This window comes from Vicia villosa, linkage group LG5 (assembly GCF_029867415.1).
Source record: "Vicia villosa cultivar HV-30 ecotype Madison, WI linkage group LG5, Vvil1.0, whole genome shotgun sequence".
NCBI lineage: Eukaryota > Viridiplantae > Streptophyta > Magnoliopsida > Fabales > Fabaceae > Vicia > Vicia villosa.
The window spans coordinates 132,905,318-132,924,606 of record NC_081184.1 but is presented as its reverse complement, the minus strand read 5'-3'; the positions used below and the strand labels follow the sequence as shown (position 1 = coordinate 132,924,606).

The 19,289-nt window shown below is 35.3% G+C and overlaps 2 protein-coding genes and 1 non-coding gene across 3 annotated transcripts; 2 read left to right on the top strand and 1 right to left on the bottom strand.

The window, feature by feature from the left end:
• Nucleotides 1-5,713: 5,713 nt before the first annotated feature.
• LOC131605481 (probable serine/threonine-protein kinase PBL1) lies at nucleotides 5,714-12,908 on the bottom strand. The gene is made up of 5 exons (XM_058877830.1): nucleotides 12,828-12,908; nucleotides 10,400-10,560; nucleotides 10,323-10,357; nucleotides 9,946-10,211; nucleotides 5,714-5,773 (listed from the first exon to the last, which is right to left on the bottom strand). Exons 1-5 carry the CDS (start codon nucleotides 12,906-12,908, stop codon nucleotides 5,714-5,716), a joined length of 603 nt encoding a protein of 200 aa, XP_058733813.1.
• A 20-nt stretch (nucleotides 12,909-12,928) lies between these two features.
• Nucleotides 12,929-13,411, top strand: LOC131605480 (leucine-rich repeat extensin-like protein 3). The gene has a single exon (XM_058877829.1). It carries the CDS (start codon nucleotides 12,929-12,931, stop codon nucleotides 13,409-13,411), a length of 483 nt encoding a protein of 160 aa, XP_058733812.1.
• A 5,383-nt stretch (nucleotides 13,412-18,794) lies between these two features.
• LOC131608476 (small nucleolar RNA snoR101) lies at nucleotides 18,795-18,856 on the top strand. The gene has a single exon (XR_009285734.1). It is a non-coding gene; the product is annotated as a small nucleolar RNA snoR101 (small nucleolar RNA).
• Nucleotides 18,857-19,289: the final 433 nt, after the last annotated feature.

Genomic DNA, 19,289 nt, shown 5'->3' with positions numbered 1-19,289 from the left:
TCAACTCCTCATTACTTTTTTCAATAGTCTTAGCTAGCTTCCCCAGAATTTCTTCATGCATCGCCTCTTGTGAACCTTCTTCATCCAACGTTGAGTCGTGTATACCTTTGTTAGCTTCTGAGTTTTGATGCTCTGTAGTTTGACCTGATTCTATTTGCTCATTTGTTGTAGGTAAAGCTTCCAGAGACGGTGGAAGGGAGCGAAGTTCAGAAGAAGGGTGATCTCCATGATAAGGACGCAACTGCGAGACATGAAGGACAGGATGGATTCGTGAAGTAGGTGGAAGGGTCAACTCATAAGCTACAACACCGATACGGCGGCGAACCGGAAAAGGGCCAAAGTACCGGGGTGAAAGTTTTTGCGAACTGCGGTTTTGGATGGAGATCTGTCGGTACGGCTGAAGACGGATCAAGACCAGATCTCCCTCTTGGAAGGTAATATCGCTGCGTTTCTTGTTGTGTTGTGTTGTCATCTGCTGTCTCGCTCTTTCTAAGTTCTGTTTCAATGTTTGAAGGATCTCCTGTCTCTGTTGTAGTGTAGCATTGAGATCTGGAACGGTGGTAAGTCCCGTTTGATACTGAGGAAACGAGGGTGGATGACGGCCGTAGAGAGCTTCGAAAGGGGTCATTTTGATGGCGGAATGGTAAGCAGTGTTGTGCCAATACTCAGCAAGGTGTAAGTAAGTATACCACTTCTTTGGGTTTTCGCCTGTAAAACACCTGAGATACGCTTCAATGCATCTGTTAGTGACCTCAGTTTGTCCATCCGTTTCAGGGTGATAGGAGGAGCTAAATTTCAAAGTGGTACCCTGGATACGGAAGAGTTCACGCCAGAAAGAGCTCACAAAAATGGGGTCCCTGTCAGAGACGATAGAGGAAGGTATACCATGTAGACGGCAAATCTCGATAGAAAAGCGTTTAGCTAGATCCTTGGCTGTAAAGTGAGAAGGGAGAGCTAGGAGATGGATGAACTTCGTGAGTCTGTCACAAATAACCCAGATTACCGTGTGGCCAAAAAAGGAAGGTAAGTGAGTAACAAAGTCCATAGACAATTCATCCCATACCAGTGTAGGAACTGCCAAAGGTTGTAGTAACCCTTGTTTGCGTTTTGGCTGGTATTTGTTGTGTTGACAGGTACTACAAGTTTTAACGAACTGTTTCACATCTTTGTACATGCCTGGCCACATGAAGGAAGCTGATAGGCGCGCTAAAGTCGGTTGAAGACCAGAATGACCCGCACTTGGAGTTGAGTGAAACTCATAGAGAATGGCTTGTCGGAGACCACTTGAAGCAGGTATGAAAATCTTATCCTTGTAAAACACAAGATTGTCTTTGTATGCGTAAAAAAATTGGAGATGTGAATCTGACTGAATCTTGGCCACGAGGTCCTGTCCGTCTATGTCTGTTTGGAAATAGGTCTTAAGTTGGGAGAGCAGATGCGGGACTGGAGAGGAAATGGCAAGAAGAACAGTGGCTTCCTCATGTTGGATTCTGCTCAAGGCATCAGCTACTTGGTTTACTTTTCCAGGTTTGTAAAAAATTTCAAAATCAAATCCTTGTAGCTTTGCGGCGCACTTCTGCTGTTCCGGGGTTTGGATAGTTTGAACCAATAGATTTCTGAGGCTCCTTTGGTCTGTATATATATATGGAAATGTCTTCCGATCAAATACTGACGCCATTTTTTGACAGCTTCGGTAATGGCGTACATTTCGCGGACATACACGGAGGAAGCTTGGAGTCTATTGCAAAGCTTTTTGCTGAAGAAAGCCAAGGGATGGCCTTGCTGAGAGAGGACTGCGCCCACGGCTACTGCAGATGCATCAGTTTCCAGGACGAAGATCTTGGAGAAATCAGGAAGACTTAGAATAGGAGTTTCTGTCATTTTCTGTTTAAGCAATGTAAATGCTGCTGCGGCAGATGTACTCCATGAAAATTTAGTGGAACGAAGTAAATCGGTTAGTGGAGCGGCGAGAGAGGCGTAATGTCGAACAAATCTTCTATAAAAACCGGTGAGACCTAGAAATCCCCTGAGTGTCGTGAGTGAAGGTGGCGTTGGCCAATCCATGATTGCTTGAACTTTAGAGGGGTCAGGAGTAACGCCTTCATTAGAGATAATATGACCTAAGTAATCAACTTTAGGAACAGCAAAAACACACTTAGAAATTTTAGCATAAAATTTGTTAGATAATAATAAATCTAAAATCAACTGTAAATGGTGGGCATGGTCAGACATAGAACTGCTGTAGATTAAAATGTCGTCAAAGAAAACCAAAACAAATCAGCGAAGATATGGTCTTAATAAATCATTCATGGCAGATTGGAATGAACTAGGAGCGTTAGTTAGGCCAAATGGCATAACCAAAAACTCATAATGTCCATCAAAAGTCCTAAACGCAGTTTTGTGAGTGTCCTCTGGTGTAACTCTTATTTGGTGGTATCCAGATCGAAGATCGATCTTAGAAAAAATAGTTGCTGAACCCAATTCATCAAATAGCTCATCAATAGTGGGGATGGGAAAACGGTCTCGAATCGTCACAGCATTTAGGGCGCGATAATCAACGCAAAACCTCCAAGATCCATCTTTTTTTCGAACCAATAAGACTGGAGAAGAGTAAGGGCTGTGGCTAGGTTTAATTATGCCCTCTTGAAGCATTTCAGAAATTATAGTGGTCATTGCTTCTTTTTGGGAATGAGGGTATCTATAAGGCTTTACATTGATTGGGGCAGAGTTAGGGAGAAGAGGGATGTGATGGTCGTGGGGGCGGGGTGGGGGAAGGCCTTGGGGGGTTGGAAAATGGAGGCGAAAGAGTTTAGTATTTTAGAAATAGGTTTGGGTAGTTGGGAGGGTAATTGGAGTTGTGAGCTGGTTGGTTTGGTAGAAGAAGGATGGTCGGATTCGGAAACAGGTTGGTAAAGGAGAAGATGGATTGAGGCTATAGAATCAGTATGCAAGAGGTGGCAGAAATTGTTGTATGAAGAATGGAGCGGGGTAGATTGGGAGTCACCCATGATAGTGATATCATTATTATTGTAGTTGAATGATATTTTTGGAATAGAGAAGTCAGCCACTAGGGGGCCAAGTGTGCGGAGCCATTCCATCCCTAAAACAACATCTACACCTTCAATGGGGAGGAGGTGAAAAGGAATAGTGAATAAATTGTTTTGGAGTGTGATAGGAACCTGGGAACAGAGGCCAGAACAAAGAAGTTTAGAGCCATTGCCTACCATGACCGAAAAGTTGGGAATAGGTGTTGTGGGTAATTCGAGGTGGTGGGCTATCCGGGGTTGAAGGATGTTGTAGGTACTACCCGTATCAATGAGGACTGTTACCGTCATGCCGTTTATAAGGCCAGTAAATTTAAGTGTTTTTGGTGAAAACTGACCCATTGCAGCTTGAGGTGAGAGCTGAAAGTAAGTCTCCTCGTTTTCAATTGAGGGAGGAACCGTGGCTGGGGGAATTTGTGAGGGTTCATGGGAGACATCATCTTCATCATCAACCAACAATAAGAGGAATTTTCCCGTGGCACATTTATGCCCCGGCATAAACTTCTCATCACAGTTGAAACACAAACCTTGGGCACGCCTCTCTTGTAATTGGGAATTAGATAATTTGCGTATGGGAAATTTTGACGGCTGGGGCTGGGGAATTGGTTTAGGTGGTGTGGAAAGTGGTGGTGGAACGGGGCTACTATGGGCTGGTCGCGGGTATGGAGTTGAAAAGTATTTATGGGCTTTAGGTTTTGACTCATGGATTTTGGACTCAATTAGTTTAGAAAGCCCAATAGCTTGCGAAATGCTGCTGGGTTTAAGAATTGCTAGCTCGTTTTGTATTTCAGTGTTAAGCCCAGAAATAAAACAGTTTAGGATAGCTTCATGAGATAACCCTAAGACTTTATTTCCCAATTTTTCAAAAGCTGCTTGATATTGTACAACAGAGCCACTCTGTTTGAGTTTAAAGAATTCGGCCTGGTGATTAGTGTAACTTAAGGGGCCGAAACGTAATTCGAGAGCCCTTGTAAAAGAGGCCCAATCCACCAATTCACGACTTTGGTACATCCATTTGAACCAACATAATGCCTCGCCTTTCATGTAGAAAGACATTAAGGGAAGCCGATTTTCAGGGGGTAATTGATAGAATTCAAAAAACTGTTCGGCTTGAAATAACCATTCAAGTGGGTTGGATCCGTCAAACATTGCAAGCTCCAACTTAGGAGTTCAGAAAGGGGGTAATGGAGTAAATTGAGAAGGTTGTGGGAAAGAGATCTGGTTCGTAAAGGTGGCTTGTGGGATATATGGTTGAAAAGGGGTGGTTGGAGAAAATCCAACTGGTATAAAGGGAAGAGAATAAGGTTGGGTAAGGGGAAATTGAGGGATAGCGGTGCTGTATTGCGAAAAGGGTTGGGAAGTAGTTGTGTAACCGGGAATGGGTTGGGTAGGAATCGCAGAAGTCAGTCGCTGGGCAGTAGAAATAGTAGTGTTTGTGGGTTGTTGAGTGAAGGTAACAGTGGTACGTGGGGGTGTGTGTGTTGGTGACAGAATGGTAGAAAAATTAGTTGTGGAGAAGGGTCTAGATTGCGGTTTGTTCGTAATACCTGAAGAGGATGAAGAGTGTTGGTTCGGTGGTGACAGCTCTTGCTGAGCGACTAATTTTGTGAGGATGGACATCATCGAATCATAGCGATAGTCAGCTGTATTTTTATCCTTGTCCATCCGGTTATGGAGTTTCCCAACCTGCTGTTCCAACGCATCAGCAGCTAAGGCAAACCGTTCATCCAGTTGGTGTTGGGTATCCTGCAGGGCGCTATCGAGGTGAAGACCGGCTGTTTGAACGGCGGTCTGAACAGCCTCATCAATGAGTTCCTTAGAGGTAGGGTTGGGTGGTTTAGGAGGAGCCATGAGAACAAGGGAATGAAAGCACCAATGATAGAAAGGGGTAGAGCAATTGTTCCAATTCTAAGAGTTAGCCATTAAACATACACAAAACTACGATAAACTAGATATTTGATTTCTTTCTTGCCTCCTTCAAAACATAAGGAGGCTATAAATACTAGTACAAGCAAGACAAACATTTTAAACCCTAATGGGCCAAGCCCAAACTAAACAAAATATATTATTTAAAAGGTGTAACTAATAGCACCCCTATTTAATAAGTAATGAAATCTTGTAGTCTCTTGGGCTTGTTTCTGGATCGGGTGGACCTTCTATCAGTACATGTGCCCGCAAATATGTTTTGGGTGTAAGGACTGAAGTTGCCTCCAAAAAGACATAGGTTTGGTGGATCTAACCGTGGAGTTGTATTTGCAGGGTTGTAAAACAGCTGTTAGCCTGCTCCATAATGGTGCTTCTATCAATTTATTTTGGAACAAAGTTTCAGGTATGTCACAATATGGATTCGACTATATATCATATCTTATGTTTTATGTATGATTTTAGTTGTTGTGGTTTGGTTGAATTTTGTTGTAATTTAGTATATTTTATATCTGTTTTTCCCATTAATTCATTTTATCTTTTCTCATACAAGAGCAAAAGCAATGTACAATGCGCTTAAGAGAAAACATGTGTCATTTGCATCGTGAAACATAATGCACATGAGGCAAGTGAAAATGCACATAGAACTCTAGTGAGATATGCGCTTTACCATATACAAATGCGTGTAAAGCTAGTTTCGATGCATGTTTTACCTCATTAGTTGATTACTAAAGCTTTCATAATCATTAGATGGTTATAGTAACCCATATTCCTTCTATAGTGTAAATATAATCCTTAATGTCAACCTGTCAAGTTAAAAATTAAAGAACACAACAATACAAGAATGTGTTTGTTTAGAAAGAATCTGCTATAAAACAGCTTAATTAAACTAAGAGTTTCAAAATTACTTTTTTAACTCAAATTGATTAAAATTTTACAATACTTAAATTGCAAACTAACTATTTTTTTTTTAAAAAGTGCATGATAACAAGTAAAAGTCGTGAACCATTGACTTTATGTTTTTGAATGGTCCTTGGTACCTCTAACAAATGTTAATAAACAAGTCGCATATTGTTTGAAAAATTGATGTACGTAAATTGTATATTGTTTGAAAAATTGAATGTTGAGTATTTCATATGTGAGATTACTCATATATCTAAAGTTTTAAAGTTTTAGATAAATATGTGTCTCTCTCACTTGTTTGAATAAATCTTTGACACAATGTGTATGTTTCTCCCATGATGACCCAGTTTGAATAAATCTTTGACATAATGTGTATGTTTCTCCTATGATCACCCAACAGTAAGGTTGACAACGAAGGTACAAGTATATGGATGAAAGAGTTTTTGCTTGAGGAAGTCGTGTTGTATAGACTCACACTTAAGGGAGAAATGGTTGAGAAACATGTTTTAGTAGTGTAAGCCTCGCATTTAAGGATGACAACGGATAGGGTCGGTGCAGGTTTTACACTACCCAAACCTAAACCCGAAATCACCAGAACTCAAACCCAAAGGCTATTCGGGTGGCAAAATAACACTCACGCCCACATCCGTTGAGTTCGAGTTTTTTCACCCGAACCCGAAACCGCAGCAAAACACATAAAATACAACAGCAACATTGAAATTTTTCATCAATTTTCCTCAGCAACATTGAAATTTTTCATCAACTTTCCTAAAACTTTTCATCAACAACATTAAAATTTTCCATCCCTTTTACTACAACTTTCAACATCAACATTACAATTTTCCATCAACATTAAAAATTAAATTAAAGTCTAAAACTTTCCATCAAGTTTGTTACACTTAAATATATTTAGGGGTACTTATGTAATTTCAGGTCTAAGCGGGTGTGGTTTCGAGGTGCGGGTTTCACACTATCAAAAACCGTACCCAAAATATCGGATGACACTCGAACCCAATCAACTTCGATTTTTATCCGTTGACTCGGGTTCAGATGCAAGTGAACCCTGCAAATTTGGGTTTATGTGTCATCCCTATCCACATTACTTAAAAAGATAAATATTGAGTACTTTATAAATGTAAAGACTTATATATTTAATGTCTTAAGATTTTTGTGAAAATATGGTGTCTCTTTCACTTATTTAAATATATAAAGATGATTCATATACCCAAATTTTTAAATTTTGGTAAATCTCACATTGACTAAGTGAGAGGGTCAAAAGACTACTCATTCTAGTATCATGTTAATCTTTAGTTGATTAATCCTGTTAGTTATTTAGATTAGTTCTTTGTTGCTCTTTGATTTGATTATATTTTTATCTAAGGTATATTATATTTTCTCGTTTATATTTGTTGCACATTTTGAGCTAGTAATATTATTATATTTTTTTTATTTTCCAAAAAATAAAATATCACTTAAAGATAAATTATTTTAAATATTTTAAATTGAAATTATAAGAAAATTAATTTTTAATTATAGTTTACTTATTTTTCATTTGAAATATGAGAGGATTAACATAGAGAAAAGAAATTATTCTCACCTTATAAGAGTTAAGCATAAGGTGAACATTTGGGTACTGCTAAAATTTTATCAGACACTACTATCCATGTTAGATAGATGATTTTAATTGATCTATGTATATTGATGTTTAAGATGTTATTTTAGACTTATTTGAATATTTTTTTATTAGCAATTTTATTTACAAATCTGCAAAATAAATACACAAACGTCACAAAACAAATGTTTATGTATCCACCTTCAAATCAAATCTGCAAAATTACTCACCTGTTTTTTTAATTATTAAATCTGCAAAATAAATAGATGCCTAGTATTAAATTACTCACCTGTTTTTATCGATAAATCATCCAGCATCTCCATCATCATCACCTTGTTTTATTATGATGCCGTCTCAATTATAAATTGGTCAATTTTGGAAGGACAGCGCTTTATTATTCATGAATAATGGTAAATTATGGATAACATGAAAGAAACATTGAGTCCAACCAATTTCGGAGTTTCTAATTTTTCTAATTCACTTTTATTTGTACAAAAAAAAAAAGTTTTCTAATTCATTTTTTATGTTGGCATTATTGCCTATTTAAATGATTGTATCAGCATCATTAAAATATGCCTTATTCAATTAAAATATAGTATTTTATATTTTGTGATGTAGTATATATTAATTATTTTATCTATAATTTAAAAGTATAATAAAAAAAATCTTATTTTGGTGTTATTGCAAGAGAGTGCCGTCAAAAATAAATCAAAATTATTAATAAGATTGAGTTTTTTGAACAAATACAAGAAACCATATTAGATTTTACGAAAGAGAGAAACAAGGGGAAGAAGAAGAAAATCAAGATTGATTATAACTGTTTTACTATTTATTTTCTCTATTAGGGTTCAAAGATTACCAATGAATAACAACAACAAAAATGTTCTCTCAACAACATGCTTTATCATTTCACATTAGCCATTTAAAACATGCTTTATCACCGTGTATTTCTTTGTCTAAAATTTTAAGAATTTCAAAATGAAGGAGAAAAAATAATTAAAATTAAATGATAAAATTATTTAACAGTTAACACCCATAGGTAAGCATTTAGTAAGATGATTCGTTTGTGGTTCCAATTAAGCTATCTTTAACTTCACTGCTTAATTGACATGGGAATCTTTGGCAGCCAGAGAAAGGTACTAAAAGAAGAAAACAAAATAATAATTCATTATCTGAATTTAATCGTTTGAAAAGTTCAGTTGATTTGGAATCAAGTATGGTAGATATAACAACTGCCATGTCAAAGTAAGTTTCATTATATCAAAATAAATGTCATTATTAGAAATTAGAAACAATGAAATTAAAGTGAGAAACCAACTACTTGACCCTTTCCCAAACCGACACAATGAGATTCAGTAAACTAAAAGGACAAGCACTCTACCTAATTTCGTCACCATTATATGTTGGATATGAGTTATATAAACTTCACATTTTAGATTATAAGTTTATAACTATCCATGACAAACCAACACTAGGAATGTTCAAAAATTATGACCCAAATTCAACTTTAGTTTATGTTTGGTTAATCAACCAAATTATATATATATATATATATATATATATATATATATATATATATATATATATATATATATATATATATATATATATATATATATATATATATATATATATATATATATATATATATATATATATATATATATATATATATATAGAACCGAACTATATGACAAATAAACTAAATTAAAACTAAAATCAAACTGCAATAAAAATCAAACTGAAATGAAAAGAAAAAAATACTTAAAACAAATTTTAAAATTTATTTTAAACTAATTTAACGGTTTGTTTCTTTAACAAATTACTACGCCAAATAAGTTATTTAATAGTGTTTTTTTTTTTGTTTTTGATAGCGCTTAAAAGCGCTATTAACCGCGCCGCTATTGTAAATAATTTTTTGTTTAATAGCACTTTAAAAGTGCTATTAAAGTACCGCTTTTTAATAGCGTTTTTCTTTAAGTGTTACTGAAGTGGGCACTTTGTGCATTTTTTTATTTGCTTTTGATAGCACTTTTAAACTAAGCGCTATTATATGGCACATGTTTGATAGCACTTTCAAACAAAGCGCTAATATATAACACATGTTTTATAGCGCTTTCTCTTAAAAGTACTATTATAGAATGTTTCATTAATAGCACTCTTTACAAAAAGCTATTGTAGTACCTTTTTTTATAAAAAATCACTCTTTTGGTGTGCATATATCAAAAAGCTACATATTATGGTGTGCAAATACCAAATAACACAATCACTCTTATGGTGTGCAAATATAAAATAACGCTCTACGTTACTCCTTGCATAAATATTATGATCCATCAATACCAAATAACATTTTTAACCAAATCCACTTGTTTAAATATCATAAAGGGCATTTAGTGTACTACAAAAAAAAAAAGCATTTGCATAGCCATATTTGTAGATGCATGCATTCCAACTAAAGAGTACTTCAATCTGAATCCCAAAGCCAGCAACTATTATTGCTGCTTTTGGCAGAAACCGACCTTCAAGTTGAGAATCCATGAGCACAGACAAGTTGTCGGCTAAGAAAGGCTGACCCCATTTAACTAACTTCCTCTCTCTTGGGAGATTTATGTCAAAATTCTTTCTTCCTGTAAGTAGCTCCAGAAGAACAATTCCAAAACTCCATACATTTCTTTTTGGAGTAAGCTTTCCTTTTCTCCATGTCTCCACAGAAAGATTTCTTGCCGCCTCTATTCACGAAAAAGAATGATTGTGAACAAAACTAAAAGAGCACAGCTAAGGGCAGTAGTGTTACCCCCACTCGCGACCTTTAGGTAAGGGCCATGAGGCTACAACCTTACCATTGCACCGAGTTCGACTTAGAATAAGAACATAACTATCGAAACAAACATAGATATATAAAATGAATGTTCTATACCAGCACACACAATGCGCATATGCACGAGTCAAAGAACTTACAGCTAAACTTCTTGAAAACGCTTCCTCAGCAATATGTCCAACAATACCATATCTTGAAAGCTTTGTATTGAAATCTATATCAATATGTATGTTTGCTGCTGAAAAAATATTATACATTGCCTGCTAGAGATTCAAAGGTGTATCAGTGAAGATTGAAACTCTGGTTTGAGAAAATTATCTTCTAACGATTCAGTACGGTTTGAAATTTTGAAACGGTATATCAAACAAATAACTTTGATTTGGTTTGATTCTGAATAAATTAAAATGGTTTGATTTAGTTCGACTGAACTTTTACTACAGTTTTGTTCAATTTTCGATGTGAACTGTACCATAAACAGCCATAACTAAAACCATTATTATGTACTCTTATGATACTAAAGAAAATATTTATTTTTTAAATTTACTAAATAATAATTAATATATGGGTCATGCTAACGAGTGCCCCCGGGGCACTCTTTAAGGTTTTCAAATAAAGAAAATATTGTTTAAATAAATTAATCATTTCAATTTTCAATTCATTAAATACAAATATTTCCAATAAAACATAAATTTTGTTACTTAAAAGAAGTCAATTATTTTTATTTTTAATACAATAAATACAAGTATTAATAACAAAACATACCATTTTTACTCTTAACCAGTGCCCATGTGGCACTCGTTAGCATTGCCCCCCTTAATATATTTGATTCATATATCTTCTCGATACATTAAATCTAAATTTAAAAAGTAAACTTTGATTTGAACCGTCAAAATTAATTTGGACATGTTTGACTTGTCTCAAATATAATTGATTTTGCCTTTAAATTTAGTTTTAATTTGAAATTAGGAAATGTAGTTTTTGAATTTAAACACGACTTTTATACTGAAATTGACTGTTCAACTCATATTTACATAAATGTATCATAACATAAAATAATTTACTTTTAATCCACTTTAAAGCAAAATCAATTCATGCAAATTCCTCTGTAACTTTAGTTGGGTTGTAGGCCGATTTCGATTTTCTTTTAAAAACACAAAATGTATATATTTTGTTTATCTTTTTAGAGCTACATAGAACACTTCAATTAGATAATTATAGCTCAAGATAGAACTTGAACAAGGGACCAATCACAAAACGATCAAACTATTTTTCTAGCCCTAAATTGTTTGATGTTTGATTTGATTCTAACTTGTATCTTTCAGAATGGATTTCCCACTCTGTGGCATGAGTTGAGCTTACTTGGAACAATGGAATAAATATGTCATTGAGCCTCTCTAAGGGTTGGAAACTATTTGATGTATATGAGGATTGTGGTTGTTGCATCACGATGTTCATATATAGGTTGATGCATGAACTAAATGACTTGTTAGACCATATAAGTTAGGTCTAGTCTGGTGTTTTGTAAAAAAGATTAATCCTCCCAATTAATTTAATGTAAGTTTTTGAGCCAAATAATATTTTCCTTGAATCTCTTGTTAGTTTTATTCTGCTTTGCGTTGGAGATGAGGTGGATTTTGATGCTCTAATATTAGACGGGTGGTTGGTGGGAAATCAAATAGTTAATTAAGCTAGAAAAAAGAATAAAAAGTGATATTGTTCAAAGTAGATTTCGAGAGAGCTTATGATTCAATGGATTGAAACTTTTTAATCTATGTGATGGAAAAAATGAGATTTCTTGAGAAGTATTGTAAGTGGATATACATCAATCTAGAAGATACACGTTGTTATGCATGATTCATAGCAACGTGTATCTCCTAGATTGATGTAATTTTTAAAAAAAATGATTTTATTATTAAAAAATTAGTGAGGGAGCTTATTGCACATTTGCCATCTATTTTTTGTATAATTTTTATTTAATATATATAACACATGATCATGATTTTTCAATACATATACACTTGCTTGTTATGGTAGGCATCTCATGTGCATATTGCAATCATTATTATTCTTTGCCAACAAAACATTAAGCTTATTTGTATCATAGTATTTTAAAATTCCAATAGCCGAAATAAAAGCCTCTCATGTCCCCTATCTTCTTCACCAACTCCTCATTTTCTGTTTATTGAACTAATCAACACATTTCATCAAAAGACTCTCACTTAAAAGTTAGAACTAGGTAACCCTCAAAAGGTAATAGTTCTCACATTCACAAATTCACAGCTTTTTAGTACATCTGTTTTCAAGCTTACATAAAGTAAGAAGTCGCTTAGAAATTGCTCCAACCCCAAATTTGACTTCTTCTTAGTCTTTCCCATCATGACTCAAAAAGTACTTAATTTTCATTTTCACTCCTACTTAACTTTCTCTCAATAGTTGAAATGTGTGACAAAACACATGTAGCCATCTAATAAGACCACCCACACATCTCTTCCAATTTCCAACTCACTCACTTTGTATCCTTGCTCACCTTCACATTCACATCACAACACAAACCACTTGTTGCTTTTCCTTCTTCCTTTTCCTTAATCATTTTCATTTGGTTTCCCATCTTTTTCTTTCCATCCAAACATGTCCTTCCTTCACTCATCTTCTTCCACTTTCTTCTTTCTCTCAATAACACTCCTCTCTTTTTCCGGTACAACAAAACCCGACACCCCATGCCCGTATCCATGTTACCCACCACCCTTAGGAAGTGGAACCGTCACTCCTACAAATCCAACCCCTTCGGTTTCTACAGTTCCACCGGCACCACCTCAATCTGGATTACCATATCCACCACCTTCTGGTTATTATCCTTATAATCCAACACCACCTTACGGCGGCAACAACGGTGGTGGTGGTGGTGGCGGTGGTAGTGGTAGTGGTGGTGGTGTTTATGATACTCCGCCACCACCGGATCCTATTCTACCTTACTTTCCATTCTACTACAAAAATCCTCCTAATAAACCTGATGACTCTCCAGCATCATCAATCACTAAGGAGAACAAATTCATTGGGATGATCTTCACTACGATTCTGTTATCTTTATTTCTTGTTTTGGGTTTTGTATAACAGCTCTTTTGAATCTTGATGTAGTGAATGAAACTGCTATTGAAAAAAAGAATGAGTGGTTGTTAATTATGTATATGCTTTATTAGTAATTTAATTATTGTGTTATTGATTATTAGAATAGTTGCATCAGCTGTTTTGGATGGTTGTTTTTTGCACCGTAAGCACTTTTAATGTCTTTCTTATTTTCGTTCCTTTTCGGCCATTTTGTTTTGTTCTTAGTTCTGTACATATATAGTTCAACAACCCTTAAAATCTGCTGAAAAAGGTGACGGTGAAAAAGAATGATGCTTTAGTTTAAAGAATTATAAAGTAGTTCGAGCTTTTTGTTTAAAGTTTTTCATTTAAATTATTTTAATACATCTATGTTTGTGGAATGGAAAGTAGTTTATAAATAGATAGGCTATGATTAATGAAGAATGTTATTTCAACACCAATTTTTACACTAATGGAGTACTTATATTTGGTGAACAATATTTTACTAAATAAAAATATATTTTTATGAATATTCATATCAACAATAAACAATGACAAGTATGTCACCAATAATAAAGTTGATTAATGAAATATAAAAAATACCTGAACAATAATAAAGTTGATTAATGAAATATAAAAAAATAGTTAATGAAGTGATAAGTTGGTTAATAAACACTAAAATATTAAAAATAGTTTAGTAGTAAAATAAAGTTGGTTAATAAAAAATAAAAAAAATTGGTTAATAAATGCCCAAATACTAAAAATGCATATTATCTTGGCGGGTGGACATGACTAACATTTTCCAAGGAAAACCTGGATAACTGAATGTGTCATCTTTCACTTTATTGGATTCGCTATTTGTTCTGGACTTGCCCTACGGTTAGGAACGACCCAATTCACGTTCGCTCCAGAATAGCCCGATTGTCTTGCCAAACCCCATAAGGGCAATAATACGGATGTCGTCTCCCCTGCTCGACAGTTGGACTTCTCTCCCCTCCTATGCCGAGGACGGCGCGACCTACCACTATCGACAAGATCGACTTCCTCGCTGGCGACGAGACAGGCATCTCGCTCCCAATCGGGGACCAAAGCGGCCCTTGCTCGTTAAGAGTTCCTGCCGACCAGGAACGTCCCTCTGCCCGACCAACGGCTAGTTTCGGGCAGCCTTCCAGGATTCCTATATTTACTCCGAGAATCCTGACAGTCACACATTTTAGGCCTAAATCTACGATCCAACCCAAAACGTGGACCAATGGCCAAGCGTTGGGGGCAATATAAAAACCCTCTCATTTGAGAGGGTCGGGTAACACAATTTTAAACCCTTAAAACACTCCCACGTACTTGTGCTCCTATATACTTGCTCGTCGAAGTGCCTAGCAGGTACACCTCCCTCATCCTCTTCATCAACACCGTACAAAAGTCTCTGTACCACTTTCTGATTCCGATCACCCTCCGGATCACTATTGTTTATCTTAAACGCATAATGTTTCTAAAGGGAAAAGTTTTGAAAACTCAATTCAAACTCCCTATTTCTTGTGTTTTTATCTACCTTAAAATTCCACCTGCCTAAAGTGATTTTTTGAAAGAAACCTGTAGAACAGAGTAATCATCTTCCACCAATTTCACACATTCCTTGGATAAATCTATTTCAAGATGCATCTTATGAAGGCCACTTGGCCTTCTTCAAACCCTCTTGAGCTTTGTTCAAAGACATCGTCAGCTTCTACACCTTCTTCTATGAAGAATCTAAAGCTTGGTTCGCCTATACTAAGACATCCTCAATTTAGGATAGTGTCATTTGAGCATATGTCAGTGCAACATCCTTCTTCTTTATCTCTAGAACCATCGAATACACCATTTTAGTCAACATATGTGGATACCTAAAAGACGATAACTCATTCCATATCTCTGTCAACGAACCTCTCATCTTTGTGAGCTCCTAAAGAAATTGATCCTGCTTGATAGTAAGAGCAGTAACACGTTCCATGAGTGCCTATTTATCTTTTTGAAGATAGTGAGGCGAGAAGTCATATCCCTTATCGGTGGTACTAAACTCTAGGACAGCAGACACACAATTCATTTGATTTAAAATTTCTACAAGCTCTTGTTAACGAATAACCTCAACCTTATTTAAAAATAAGCATAATATTCTTCACAAATAAAAGAGTGAACCCCCTAGTCGATTTGGGACATGGGAAGGCCAAAAGTAACAGCATTAATGCGTTTGAGGTCGAGGTTGAGCATCCCGTAGGAACAAATCCTCTCAAATCTCGCACGTCTATCTAGGGTCTTTTATTGCTCTACCATCTCCTAGAAGACATCTTATGGGAATACCCACTAGAAGAATTTCCATTAGTCGTGCATGACGGAGAGTGTGAGGTTTCCTCTCACCATAAGTCGACTAGGAGAAGCTTGTATCCTTGTCATATCCATAAGGGGGATATTAAATGAGGCTGGATTATCAATGGGCCCTGTAGTTGGAATTCTTCCCATAACCGAAACTTGGATGGCTTCCGCAAACAAAGTGGTTACTCTAGGCGTCTTCTTCATTTAAAGGATCATCTTGTGACACTTCATATTATCTAAAATAAAAAAATTAAGAGAGTCAGGGAAACTGTCACCAAGAAATTATTAAAGAAAGTAAAAAAAATTCCTACGCTGCTCACCAAATATAACACATGTCTCCTCTTTAGTGGCGGCCTCCAACAATAAGTATGTCTCTATATACTACTTCTATTGTTTCCTTAAATCCTCCCTATAAGGCACAACACCATCTTCCAAGCCCAAACTTTCTCAAAAAGCTACCAATTTCCTCTTCAGATAAGTCTCCTCTTTAGATAAGTCGTCTATGAGATATACGTAAGACCCAACCTCAACCAAGAAGTGAATATGAGGCCTGAACTTTGGAAACATGTCCATATATTTGGAGGGAACCCCAAGATAAATTCCATTGATACTCACATGGGCCACCTTAGTAAGATGAGTAACCAGGTAGTACTGGTCCTTGAAATTCATCACACTATAGAAGTAGACCTCAAACATCTCTGACTTTGTTTAAGGGAGAGAAAGCCTTAACGCATGTTACTTTAATTAAGCAATATTAGACATTAAAGAAGTAAAAAAAGAGTGTTAAGGTTAAAAGGTTTTTCTTGTACTCACACCAATACTAAAAAAACTTTGAGTTAAGCCTAGCTCACCAGATGTAGTTGTAATAAGGGAAATTACCAGATGTTTTATAACGCTCACCTCAAATTTGTTGAAAGGAATACACAAATCTATAAAGGAAAAAAACATTCATGAAGACGGATGATACCCCCTCATACTTGGTACATATTCTCTTGTTTCTTTCAATGGAAAGCACTCTGCGGTCCAAAGGGGAACCTACTTAGGTGAAGGCATGGTCCATACCACCCTTACTAGGAAAGGAGGACACAAAATATAAGGTTTATTGGTCCACCTTAGAATTACTGGGCATGAGTTATCCATCTTAGAATTACTACCAACACACAAAAAAGAACTACCATGAATATAAGCATGATATTGGGATTCTAACCACCGCCTTACTTCACCATTTATGGGGTCACAACCAAAAGCATGACAATGCGCTCTACTATAAGCCTAAGCCTTGTGTTTCTACTTGAAGTCATCTATAACTATGAGATTTTTCAAGGGAAAATGATGAAAGGCAAAACCTCTAGTAATATCCTTAGGAGCAAGGCTACCAGTTATCCTTCCATCATCGACCACAGCTGCTTCCTTTAAATCCTCCATCACCTATTTTTCAAGAAACCTTAATAAAGGCAAAATAAGTATATAAGAGAAATGGACTTAAGGTTGTTACCTTGAACGAAATGAATTTGATGATCCGCGTAGGGAAAATTCATTTAAAGAAATGATGCAAAGACATTGGAATGATAACCAATGGAAAGTGTTGACGAACACAAATGACAATTAAAGAAAATGAGGCAATAATCCTTGAATTCTCACAAATGGAGAAAAAAAGGGATATTTATCCAAGAACCCTTTATACATATTCTTCAGGAAACTATTCGGTCCTCGACAAGAGACGTTGAAAAGTGTGGCCATCCACCAACAATCGTGATCTTACAATTAACTCTTCAGAACACTAGATTTTCCTAAGATTAAAAGGTATCATCACTATCAGTCATATGACCACGTATCACAACCCTCTAGTAAAACGTTATGATTTACAAGAAAGAAATTCAATGCACATGTTCCAAATGATACCAGCATCACAACAATATTATTCCATTGAAGCATGGGTCAGATTGGAATCCCGCACGACAAAACTCTCGTTCCAGCAAGTAGGAACAAGGGTTTGGGAGAAAACTTTTATGGGCCACCCATAAGGCCAGATAGAAAGCATTGAGAAGTAAAACGCGAGGAACAAGAACAATCTCACTCAAACTTGGGGCACATAATTCCAACCTTCTGTCAACTTCCCATTATCAGAATTAATTGAATGATGTTCCATACGAGACATCATAATAAGCAAAAATAGTTCTTACTGCCTTCCTTAAACAAAGCTCTTCACGCGCTAAGACCCAGGTCTTCTACTTATTCATTCTACCTATTACACTCTGTCATCAACTATTTCCGATTCTTGAAATGAAACAATACTTAATATTATAGATAAAAATAATTTATTTATTCATAATATATAACTTTTTTTTATGAATCAATACCATAAAAATAATTTTGATATTCTATTTTTAGAGAATAATTTTTGTAGATTTAAAAAAAAATCATAAATTTTTGCTTTTTGTTTACTATGTAAATCAGTTCTAATACTAAAATCAATTTCTTATTTAGAACAACTTTTATCTTTTTTGAATTTTTTTTTTTTTTAAAATCAATAAGAAGTAGATAAATTTTTTAAAATAATCATTTTGTTTTCAAAATTAAGTTCTTACAAAAAAAAAACTATAACAAACGTGTATTAAAATAACAAAAGAAGTGTAAATAGTATTTAACAAAACTGTTTAGGCCAAGTTTCTTTGATCCAGTATGTCTGGCCCAAATGGAAAATTGCTGGATCATACACTCACAGGTTTGGCCTGTCATACTAATACCCACTCACAAGCCTCTCTTTCTCTCAGCAAAACCTTGAAAACCTAGCCTCCACCTCTTTCCCTAAAACCTAATTTTACAGATAGTTGACTTTCTCTCCCTCTTGTTAGCACGGCGAACTGGTTTCATCTATTATTGTAATTGTTTTTTTAGTTTATTTGCATTCTGATATAACGTTGCGGTTTAGTTTTTCGTACCGGCAAATTTACTTTTTCATGATTCTAGATTTGGATTTTGTCGATTGAGTATACTTGCAGTAGTAATATTTGAAAACTATGTTTTAGATTGATAATCGAAATGCGAAGATAGTGCATATGATGTTTTACACTTGATCTCTGAACCTCAGGTAAGTTAATGTTGACAAGGTTATTCGCTGATGCTTCTTCTTCGCAATTCGTTATCAATCTATTGATGGATTTAAACTTGTTGCTCTTGTTTAGAGTTCTGTTTGGCAAAGTTTTAGTTTGAGTTTGTAGTTTATATGTTTAAAAACTTGTGATAACCTATGTTTTAGCAATAAGCATATCATTATCTCAGAATTTCGGAAAATATTTTGTTTGATTCCACCCTAGTGTATGTAACATAGTTTTTTTGCACGACTTGGATAAATTCAGTATTGTTGTTTTACTGTTTTGTTGCAATCCTTGAATATTTGAAAAAGATCTCAAATCCAAAATATTATATTTTAATTAGGGGTGATAAACGGATGTCAAATTCATCTTCGAAAAAATCCTGCAGCTATATATTTTTGTGGCTAATTTTCTTTTGATGGCAGGTAAATTTGTTTATTAACAACATTTGAATACCTTATTTA

What these genes read in the sequence shown, in the direction of transcription:
- LOC131605481 (XM_058877830.1), bottom strand. Translation starts at nt 12,908, where the DNA reads ATGGGAAACCAAATGAAAATGATTAAGGAAAAGGAAGAAGGAAAAGCA. An exon ending in GTTGTGATGTGAATGTGAAG is followed by an intron (nt 10,561 to 12,827) that starts GTGAGCAAGGAT and finishes AATCTCTAGCAG; the next exon opens with GCAATGTATAATATTTTTTC. An exon ending in GCTTTGGGATTCAGATTGAA is followed by an intron (nt 5,774 to 9,945) that starts GTACTCTTTAGT and finishes TTAACTTGACAG; the next exon opens with GTTGACATTAAGGATTATAT.
- LOC131605480 (XM_058877829.1), top strand. Translation starts at nt 12,929, where the DNA reads ATGTCCTTCCTTCACTCATCTTCTTCCACTTTCTTCTTTCTCTCAATA.